The sequence below is a fragment of the Mya arenaria genome, chromosome 7 (genome assembly GCF_026914265.1).
Source record: "Mya arenaria isolate MELC-2E11 chromosome 7, ASM2691426v1".
NCBI classification, from domain to species: domain Eukaryota; kingdom Metazoa; phylum Mollusca; class Bivalvia; order Myida; family Myidae; genus Mya; species Mya arenaria.
Genome location: NC_069128.1, coordinates 10034937 through 10047271, shown reverse-complemented (window position 1 = coordinate 10047271; position 12335 = coordinate 10034937). Strand labels below are relative to the sequence as shown.

General features: G+C 32.8%; 1 protein-coding gene across 1 annotated transcript; it reads left to right on the top strand.

The window, feature by feature from the left end:
• The first annotated feature begins 11066 nt into the window (after window positions 1-11066).
• Window positions 11067-11753, top strand: LOC128240492 (toll-like receptor 4). Its single transcript, XM_052957142.1, has one exon. It carries the CDS (start codon window positions 11067-11069, stop codon window positions 11751-11753), a length of 687 nt encoding a protein of 228 aa, XP_052813102.1.
• Window positions 11754-12335: the final 582 nt, after the last annotated feature.

Here is a 12335-nt window from a genome sequence, read left to right as displayed (position 1 = left end):
AATGTTGATGAGAAGAAATCGGTACAGGTTTCCAGAGCATCTTTACATTCCATTGTCTGGGCGATTTTTTATCTCTGGTTTTTACTCTGGCCCTTGGTATCTTCGATTTGAATATTGCTTACAACATATTATCAGTAATTTGTTTGCAAGAATGTTTGTTCTCAACTTGCTTTGTCATATCGTCAAGGAGCATGTTTCATAGATATTTACTGGTATTTTGAATGCAACTGGTATACTCGCATATATATATAATTATTATACTTTCCGATATTTGACAAACATGCTTGCTGAATAAAACGTATAGAATATTTGTGCACACTTTCGGCCAAACAGATACGTTTGTTAAGTTGTTGATTGAAGTCTAGGTATTAATATGAAGTAAAGTATTATCGAAGTATGATGAAATGGAAATTCTTTATGATACCAATAAAAGATCACATTCGTGCTCAACAAATACGACCAAAAAGGCTAGTTTTTATCCGTTTAAGAAAACTCGTTTTATACCATTCATTTAAGTAATAGGCTCTATATATAAATGGTACAAAAGAAGTGAAATATTTTCACATATGTATTAATTGGATTTCTATATTAAATATAAGGGTCATTTAAAAGATGATAAAACAGTAAAACTGGCACACTTTCATTTGCGTGAAATGTGCTTGCTTATATTCAAAACGCAGTGAAATAATTGTGTTTTAAGAAAATGTTAATATGTACTGTTTATTTATTTAAAACCCCAAAAACCAATGTTCAATCCCTACTATCACCAATAGTATTCTGGTTGGATATGATTGAAAGTGTTTTATTATTCGAAAGCAAATCTGCATAGATAACGGTAATAAAAAAACTAAATGTTTTCTTCTGTTTTTTTTTTAAGAAGTGTCATTGAATTAAACCAAAACTTTTATCCAAACCCTATGGAGTTTAATAAATATATTTTTATTGAAATCATAATCGCTACAATCAAGTCTCAAAATATGAAAAATTATTATATGGTTTCCGGTTATCTATAGAGATTTATCAGTAAATTAAAAATGATTATTCATTTTTTTATACAGCGAAATACCATTTTGATATTTATCACTGTTTTGAAATTTCAGCCCGCTTTCACTTCCAAATCTAACGTAAGCGCACACAGGGATGGGACACAATTTCAACGAGGTTTTTTTTTAAAGAAGTTACGGTCGCATACAATTTATTTTCCGGACAAAATACAATTCAATGCCATTTTATATCCTTTAAGGCATTTAACTCGTGAACACTAAAGGCATTCAATACTTTCTTGTTTAGATTTGATTGACAGAATTGGTTTTGAATACATATATGACCATAATGCTTTGTTTTTAATATAACCTTTGTCTTAAAGGCTTGGGATCGATTTTGTTCTATACTCTTAGTAATCTATAGTTCTCATCTAACATGGCCGATTTTCTGCATTTGTAATATGTAAATAACAAGTGCATTTAGGTGTAGTAATTGCAATTCTTTAATAAAGGTCATTGTTTGAAAGTTGTTCTTACAATTTGACCAATAAGATATTGCTTTGGAAAGCATTATTTGAATGACATCATTAAGAGCTGTTCGTTTGAATTCGTCTATGTTTTTCAAAGGTCTTACGCAAATAAACATTCTTAATTTTGACATAAATCTTAAGATATTTAAGTTTTAAAAAGCAAATGATCAAAAGTACATACATCTATGACGAGATAAACTATTTCAATGTATAAAAGCAAAATCCAATTATAGAACCAACTTAATTAATACAATCGCGGCTTAAGCAATCGTAAGCCGGTCTTATGCCATGAGCCATGAAATTTCTTGCGAACTAATAAATCCGGCTTAATGAAAATGAGTTATTGTGTCCAAATATCAAAATTGTATAAAAGACAAGGAAACACAGTTATCTTTTAAGATAACATAACACATTTTGTCATGCTTCTGCAAAAATCGATTGTTTCCATTGTAAATATTAGTGTAATCATAGCATGTAAATTGGTTGTTTGTAGCCGAATAACGACAGTACTGTAAGGTTTTGTATTTTGTAATTATATAGGCGGGTAAGTGTGTTGTTTTGATTGATATGTGTGTTATTTTACTGCCAATTCAATATGCGTTTTAATTCAGACTCTTTAAAAGTAAGGTCATTTTTATTTAAAACATATAGATTAAAATAACGTCTAACGCCAGGTCATCGGTGTCAGCGTTGGCTTAAAACGTCCTACAACATGTGGTTCGCCCGAATTTTGTCTGTCAGTCGGTTAAAGGCGACGCTTGACCCTGAAGTTCAAGACTGTTTACCATTGATACTATAAGTAAGACAGCTTACCGTGCGATACGACGCTCAAGGACAACAGGCAACAGAGTACTGAAAATTGAAGGAAATCTAACGAAATATGTTTGTGAGATAAATACTGGATAATCTTAATAACCGCATTATTTCTGTTGACTATGAATAAAGAATATTATTTTCCTTTTACATTGTTCAATATTTTTTAAGGGGCTGTACTCCGTATGATAAAATATCGACATTTTTTTTTGTCGAAAACTGGCATAAACTTGGCATCGATGTGTACAATGCATTGAAACTTACTAACTGGAGTACCACATAGTTTACAATTTATTTAAGTTTAGCAGTTATTTCGTATTTTTCCATTTAAAAGATTACTGGGTATGTCTACCAGGTAGAATTTAATTCTTATGCGTGATTGGCTAGTCGGTATTATCACGTGATATAACCGAGGTAGGTGTATAGCTTAATTTTGTCACCCAATTAGAGTAAGCCGTCGTAGCTTAGTGGATACGACGCTGGACTGTAATTTTGGCGACACGGGTTCGGACCCGGTCTCCTACACATTTTTTTTTTACTGTTTGGTACTTTTTAACAATTATGATATCAAAGCGTAACGCATTCTATTAGATAATTGTCCTGAGATTCGTTACAGAAAAACACCTTTTTTGGTGCCAATCTGGTGTACAGTCAATTTAAATCATCAAGTTTCAAACTGAAAATACTTAAAAACAAATATAAACAATAAACAAAAATGGTACATACAGCTGCCATAAGTAACCGACATTTTGCCACTACTCTCAATATGCACAAGTTATTTTATTATAAATGTTCGTATTTAGATATTTAAGGACATTAGTTTGATCGACGACAGACTCGTTATCTCTCTGTACATAAATAATTCTACCAGCGGCGTATCTTCCTCTAGGCCATAAAGCCCGGGCCAGCATATCAATTTGGTATTTTCAAAAAATGTAACTTCTGTTCAATTGATTTTATTCTGAAGTATCTTTGTGTTCAATTTTTAAGTCTATTTTCTCTCTTGATACAAGCAAAAATGCTCCATTCGCAAACTACACGTTCAAAACTTTCAGACCCTCTACTTTTGTGCCTGCACATCAAATTTGCTCTAGCTACGCTACTAACTATTGTATAATTTGACTGACACATATTAAGCTAAAGTTTTAATTCTATGTATGTAAGATAAGAGGTGTAAATCTCTGATTAAGGGCATTCCATAGTGTAAAATGCGTTTAAAGTGACAACACTTAAATGTTTAAACGATTAAGTTATAAGGTTCTATATTAAGCAAGCATAATTTATATATCCGTTACAACATGTATACCTGTAATCAGAATATGTGCAATTTTTACGAAAGAAAATTTATACAGATTTCCAAACAAAAAGCATTTACTGCTATTCGGAAAGGTCTGCATACAAAATAAACATGTTTGTTGTGGTACAATTGTCAGTACTACCCTATCAACAATGCATTGAGGCTTTGTGGTAAATGCAGTCTTTTAAGAATGATATTTGCATGACGAGGAAATGAATTTAGTCCGCTATTTTATTTTTATTCAATATATTTCTTATTTGAAAAGGTATAAGCAAGACCCCACAATACATTGTTGATAAGTACATCTGGGGCATTTTAACATAAAAACAAAGTTGGTCAACTCATTACTACCCAAAAACATGTCACAGATAATGTACAGTTTACTCCATTAAAAGATCATTCCTCAATTCTCAAATTAAATATTATTTACTGAAACGTTTCAATTGTTGGCCTTGCCAACCCATTTTTGCACTGTGGAAGGTCCTTAAACTACAATTTAAAACGAATTACATATGAACAAGGGTTTTCACAAAGGTAGACATGTGTAATACAATCCGATATGTACAAAGCATATAAACTTTAATTCAACATGTTGCTCTAAATAACTTTGCATGACAATATTAAACGTTTAATGAAGATAACCCCTTTAAAATATATTCGACCAAGGCAGAGCGAAGTGAAACAATGCATTAAAGTTGTGTACTCAAGAGCTCTTTGAATGGGATTACAATATACACACTGACGTTCAATTGTCCGTCTGAGGGTTTGTTTTGCTTTTGCTTCAAGCAAATTAAATTAGTTTGGTAAGGATACCACACAATACTCATACACTTTATGATGTGTGGCGTCCGTTCATCTAAGAAGAAGATTCGAGCGGACAGAAAGTAAACGCCACTTCATAGAGAAATTATATTATTTTACCGCAATATTGTATTGAAGCATTATCAGCAAGCGGTATACAGAACATTGTGAAAAACGATTTCTACCCTTTGTACAAACAAAAAATGCACTATTTTACTTATTTCTATTGTTTAGTGGTGTCCGATATAATTTTACACTGGATGTGTAAAGTCTGCGGCAACTAATTCGGAAAGTTAAATCTCGTCAAGCGCATTTTTTACCCCAGCTAAACTACTATTTCCAGTAAGGATAGAACAGTTCTAGAACATATGATTCAGCCAATTTTAAATGCCAGTAGCATTTGGTTTAATTTTTGAAACCTTTTAAAGCGACTTGAGCGTTTGGAATGTTGGTGTATTAAGTAAGGGGATGGTATGTATGTTAAATTAAATGCAACGAATTTGTAAATGAGGATTCCCTAAAATCCTAAAAATACATGAAATTATAAATGAATTGCTCGATACATGATTAAAATTTGTTTGGTCACTTGACAGCCCAAGAAGTAACTGTTGAAATTACCTGCAAAATACTTCGTGTTATATTGCACGTGTATGTTAAGAAAAAGCAAACACAGTTTACTTTATAGCATATCGATTTTCCTTTGTCATTTTATCAATTCACCATTATAATTACTCTTACCAAGGTTTTTAACTTAGTTTTAATAGGTTAATACTAATGAAGTATTTCTAAACTTTGCTATTTGAACAGGCGGTACCATCATCAACTTCATTAGAAGTTGCAGCACCTCCAACCAAATTATATCTCTGTAAATTGGGTCAGATAATTTGTTTCAACCTACACTTAGATGTGTAAGCTGCAGCTGATTCCATTTGGTTACATATTTAACTAATACAGAAAACATGTATTTAGATTAGACAAAAAACCTATGATGGCTTGATTTTAAAGTACCAGACTTATCGAGCTTTTATTTATCAACCTATATTTCTGTATAATATCAAACACTTTATATGTTCATTGGTAAACACTTCAAAATCAAATAATGAAATGTAACATTATCATTACACATAACACATTCGACATTTATAATATTTTACGAATGTTAGTTTTTGATGATTTTTCAATGGATTAATTATCTTTGCTGTGTTGTCACGTTGTGTGTTTCGAGTTGATAGTTTTACGTCTTGATGCTTAAAGATGCACTTTTATTCCCAAATAAAAAATCCACAATTAATAAAATTGAATAAATATACTAAAAAAATAAAAAAAAGATATCGAAAACAATGATTCTTATGAAGGATACCGGGTTCAATTTTAAACAAAGGTGCAGAAAACACCTTATGAGATGTTAATAGATCACAGTAAATATTTTAGCACTCACCAATAATATAAATATTTTGCGTTTTAATCTATGAAAGACACAGTTACAATATTGTTATCAGTTATTGATAATTTCCTTAAATGCATTATTGAGTAAGTAGTTAAAGGTTTATCACTCAAATTTATGTTTGTTGTACATGTGTATGTATTGATTTTGAATAAGAGTGTCACTTTAAGGCTCTAATCAGGGTTTTCATTATGTGATTTGTCCACTTAGCTTGTCCATGTAGTTTTCTATTGTATTAGTGATAATTAAATATGATGTATTTATAACCAAATCAACGAACATATAAAAAAACCTCAACGCATCTTTGACATGGAAGTCTAATCCGCTCCGAATAATTCAACCAGTTGTTTCATGTAGGCCTTGTCGATAGGATGTTCACTCTGTCAGCGCATCTCTGCTATGTCTTATGAATTGACATCATAAACGATCGACTATGAGGTTTACAAACAGAAACTTCGCAACTTAAATTCCATATGCATTATTCATGTTGCACTAATTATTGTTTTCTCCAGTAAAATGAATCGCTATGCAATTAAATTATGCGGTTTAATCAAAACCGTCAAGGTTTTTGACAGATTCGGTGATATTTTCCGACACTCATTGGCTGTATTCAGGATTGACTTTGCTGTGACAACACTGCGAACTTAAGTGTCACAAGTCACATGATATAAACATGCCTGCAATAGCCAATTCAATCCGGATATTTTAGAGCTGAAGACACAGAGTGCGATGCAAGGAAATCTGATTGCGTTTTCCAATTTCTTCCATACGGGTTTCTATATAAACGGTATTATTAGTGGTAAGAGTAAATGTGATCCCGTGCCCCTGAATATTGTTTATATCTAAATGCTTGACTACTGGGCGTGTCACTGTTATGTTCATTATATGTTTGCGTTTTTTATCCTGTTTACCTTTTTTATTACTTCTTGGTGCCATAAAACAAATGCCTAGCTCAATACCTGATTGACTCCATAAATGAACATAAAAAGATAATGAGGAAAACTCATACACATGTAATTGATGAATAAACATACATATATAGATATGATGTATACACACTATTGTTAAATGATAAAATATGGAACAAATATTAAATACGAAACAATTTCATAAGGTTTCCAATGTTATAAATAAATTACGAAAGAAAACAGACGTCCGAGCGTCAACATTAGGGAGCGCACTCTAACAAAGGCGGGGCGCTGATCCAGACACGTCGCTGCCGCGTTCGATTTTGAACAGAACAGTCTCTTGAAAGAACGCAGTTATGCAACATTATATTTTCTGAAATCCGTGTTGTTGGTAAAGAAAGTCTATGTTTATTTATTTTGTGAATGTGTTAAGTATATTGCAGAAACATGATATAAAAGAATTTGGCCAAATAACTAGCGGTGTCCGATTAATCATTAACTTTACCCTTGAAGATTAGGATAAGAACACTCGTTTGCCAGGATAACAGAACACACTCGTTCGCGAGATGAAAATTAAACAGTAAAGTAAATCCCGAAATAAACTATGGAGGTTCGTTTATTACGTGTTCATTTGATATGTTATCTAAAATGAGATTTTTCTTCTTGCAAGGCTTTTTTCGGTGTCAAATCACTTCCGCAAATGTAATGACTTTAGTTATAGTGTTCGAGGAATACGAATATTCTTGAAAATTCGTATTGTAGAATTGTATCTAATTTATTAGCCGATGTCGTCGTACTAAATATTTTTGATAAGTTGTGTTTGAATCCCTCTGCGACCTGTTCGTGTGTGTGTGATAGATCTTCAAGAAAATACAATTGCATAGGTATGTAAGTGTTACTTCGTATTGTTCAGAATAATTTCAAAAATGTTTAATAATCCAATTCAGCGTCTTTATTAAGGTCATCAAGCTCTTTATGCCGAGAATTGGTGCGCTGTAGTTCTGTAGAGCCTTTGATTTGTCGTCGCGGGGTTCACCTTAGTCGTACCATTATGTCTTTGTATGACGGGCATGCGCATGGTTATGCTTTACTTCCGGGGACCAATAAGTGCTCGTTCAACATATTGGTCGGAAGGTGTGCCGGGGCTGAATGTAGTGCACTGACGAATCTCTCGTTTAACTCGATAGTAAGATCTTGTGTTGTTATAGAAGGTGTCAGTAAGGAGATGGGCTATAAAGAATTTAAAGTTTTGCCAAATGAGTATGGGAGCACTTCAGCCACGAGATACACTGTATTTTACTGATCTTATCGGAATTATTGATTGACGCTTGCTTTTTAAATGAGACTTCCATAGGCATATGGTCTGATTTGATCAGGTTATTAAGTTCTGCATGAGCACACGTCGTTGTTCTTTGATTTCTTAATAATTACAGTATCGAGTTATGTACAATTAAGGATAAACGTAAAGGCAACGTTTGATTCATCCATACTCTAAGCAGATTGCTGCAGGTTATTTTGATACACAAATCTTTTAAGCAGCACATATTTAGGTGACATGACACTTTTAACTAATTGTTCATTCCAATCGCCAGCTACCAAAAAAGGGCTATGTAAAATTCACATACGTTAAACATTATAAGCAATGACACTTTAGCCAACACGATTAGTAGTTAAATAATTAGACGTTATTTATACTATGATAGAGGTTTGGAAAAATTGGATTTTTAGAATTACATCTCTGAAAAGTAATATGATATAGTATGATAGGATCATTCGTGTCACGAGATCAAATCACTTGCTATGCTTGGACGAAGAAGTTTGACGCCACGTATTTTCAAACATTCCATAATACCGATCTCTCCTCTGTACCAACCACAGATAATCTTCCTTTTTCATGTCTGAAATTGAACAATTTAAATCAATATAAATGAGTTTGTAGCAACTAGGATAATTTAATATTCTTAAGTGATCACATATCTCTTACTAGTGATGAAAACAATACTTAATGACCATACTCAATAGGTCAAGCACACATTTCACTCGAATAATTCTGTAACGAGAATGCAACATCCGGCTGTGCTTTAAAAACAATATCGAACACTTCACTTGAGTAGGATAGCATTTCTTAATAATATACTTCTTCGTACTTCCTATTAACTAACAAAAGGAATTGTCATGTTGCATTTTTCGAAGAATCTATTTAAAACAATGGGAGTCCATAGGCTAAAATATAACCTACTTCAGTTTAAGTATCATGTGATTATCAGTTGAGGCATAGTTTATATTGTTTAAATAGCGCCTTTAAAAAAAACAAAGTACGACTGAAAGTTATATCAATATTTATCATACCAAACTTTCAAAATGATAGTACTGGTGTTACGATTATTTTTGTTGTGTGTATGTGTAAACGTCCATTATGCCAATGGATTTAAATGTGGACCTGATAACAAATGTGAATGCAAGCAAATAAACAAAATGTCTTCTGAAATGAATTGTGAAGCGACCCATGTTAAACTGAAAGATATGTGTGACAGCATCTCACAGATACATAACGATATAACTATACTAAACGCCGGGCGAAACAATATCGGGATACCTAAAGCTAACGATACAACTGGGTGTAGAAATGTTTCTAGTTTGAATCTGAAATACAACCAGATATCACACCTTGAAAAGGATGTTTTCAGTCCATTCGCTAACTTAGTCAGGCTAGACTTGAGTGATAATCTTTTACCACTACTCAATACATCATTAGCCGATTTCAGCGCATTGCCTAAGTCTTTAACAGCACTAAGGTTAACGGGTAATTTTCGAACCTATGAAAACTGGAGTTCCAATTTTAATTACCCTAATTTGACTTGCCTGCAAAATCTGAAAACAGTGTATTTTGACGGTATTCAGAAAGATTTTGGAGAGGAATATAAACGTATGGACTTATGGAATGTTTCGGTAGGATCTAAAGGATTATTTGGATCTTGCAGACTGAAGGAAATATTCGGTTCAACTTTTCGAATGCTTCAAAGTGTTCGCTTTCTTGACGTTTCATCCTGTCAACTTGAAGTGATATATAAAGATGCTTTTCAGCATTTGTCCCAACTTGAAATACTCGATCTTTCAATTAACCGACGTCTCGGATTTAGCCCTTTGATAAATATATCGTATTCACTTCAGTTTACAAACATTAAAGTCCTAAATTACTCTCATGTATATACAACATTCGGACTTGGGACAATACTTTTAAAAAGGGACATATGCTACTTTAGGAACACATCATTAAGAGAATTAGCCTTGGATGGAAATCGAATGCAGATAATTGAGGCGAATGCTCTCTTATTAACCCCAAAGCAACTTGAAGTAATTCATATTCATGAGAACAAGTTCAGTTTCGGATTATTTCTTTTACAGCTGGCTTGTCTCAACAATATAGTCTACGTATACGCTAGTCATCAAAACATAGTACATCCGCCAATAAATTTCTTTGCCGAACCATTACCAAAAAATGATAATAATCGCTCCCGAGAATCCGACTGTCCCTTTATGACTGAGTCCAACCTGCAGTTAATCGCGAAATCAATACCTGGGTGTAGTTATTTTACTCCTGGGAAAAGGAAGTTGATTTTGAAAGCGAGAATCCCAAAGAAAGTCAAAATGGTTTCGTTTGCTGATTCAAATATTGCCTATACAGATCTAAGTGAAATCAAAATCAGACCTAAAGACAATTCGATAGAGGAACTGGATTTTTCTAATAATAACTTTCATTATTTAAGCGGATTTATTGGTCCTTTTCCAAACTTAAAGAAGCTGTCTCTTTCGCGGTGCTACTGTTCATACTTGGGTCCAAAATTTTTAAATAGTTCAAGTATAGAAAACCTTCAACTTGACAGAAACTATTTAGGCAAATCGTTATCACATGACATTGCAAAGACAATGTTCGAAAATGTCGACACATTAAAAATTCTGAACTTATCGACAAATAGAATAACAAGTACGCATAAAAACGTATTTATACGACTGAAAAATCTTGTTCATCTTGACATGAGCTCTAATAGCATCGAACTCTTTCATATTAACACATCCGCATTAAAGCAACTCTTGCATTTACAACTTCAACACAATTCGATACATACACTAAACGGAAATATTCGAAATCTTTTAACTGAAAATAGCTGACGTCTAAAGACAGATTTTTCAGTTGATCTTCGAAACAACACCATCGAATACAGCGGTGACAATAAAAACTTCCTTACTTGGCTTGTAGAGCATAAAAAACATTTTATCGGTTTTGACGAGATGACATTTGTTAACAGAAACGGTATGCAGCTAAATGCCAAAGAATTTTTGAATCAAGTTAATCATCTGAATTCTGATTGCATTTCCCATACGCTTGAAATTGCCCTGTCATCAACTGGTGCTGTAATAGCTTTGACGATTGTCCTGATCGCAGTATTGTATAAAAATCGTTGGAAGATACGATACTGGTACTACATGACAAGAAGAAAACATTTTGGATACCAACGGCTTAATAACGAAAATGAGGAAGACCAGTATATGTATGATGCTTTTATTTCTTATGCTGATGAGGATGGAGAGTTTATTCGAGAGGATATAATGCCGAAACTTGAAGAAAATGGAATGAAACTCTGTGTTCACCAAAGAGATTTTCTGCCCGGTATTCCGATCGCTGACAATATTGTTGATGCGATTCAAAACAGTAGGAAAACCTTAGTGGTTATATCCAGGCCATTTATTAAGGGAAAGTGGTGTATGTATGAATTCAATATGGCTAGAATGGAAACGATGAACAAGCGCCCTGAGGCTGGTTGCTTAGTTGTTGTACTTCTGGAAGTGGTGCCAGCTAGGGATATGCCGCTAGAGCTTTTGGAATGGATCAAGGTACATTCTTATATTGAATACACCAATGATGTCGAAGGTGGGCTCCTGTTTTGGGACAAATTGATGGCAGCGGTGAGAAATTGATCTCAAACATGAAGTTTAAACTTCACAACGATTATGAAGATGGTTACTTAAACTTATGCATGCATGGGTGTGTTTTCACGGAGGTTTTTCTTAACCAAAAATAAAAACGTGTAGGTAATGGTTTAGGGCGAGCCTTATTTGGAATAAAAGAAATGTTTACACTTTTTGATATTGTTTTTCTGTTTTAGGTTTAAATCAGTCCAAAATTACAATCTAATAAAAGATTAAAAGTATCAACTTTTTAATTTACTTAACTAAAGTAGTCGCTGTATATTCAATTTTGATATTATGTTTTATTTTTGGTTAATTGTTTAATTTGTAATAGATATGCATTGAATTATCTGAAAACTCTGTTTTGTATTTGTTTTTCAATCTGGAATCTATATTTTGATATCATTGTACATATATTTCATACATTAGGTACTATAATGTTATCAATATTCTGATTATCTGAGTACTGTTTTATTGACAAATGATATCAACATTAATTTGTCACCAAATAAGTTTTGCTTTGTTTTGTATTATTTGTTAATCACATATTAATATATTAGTCAAACATCAATATTGTTAGTTTCCTTTTTT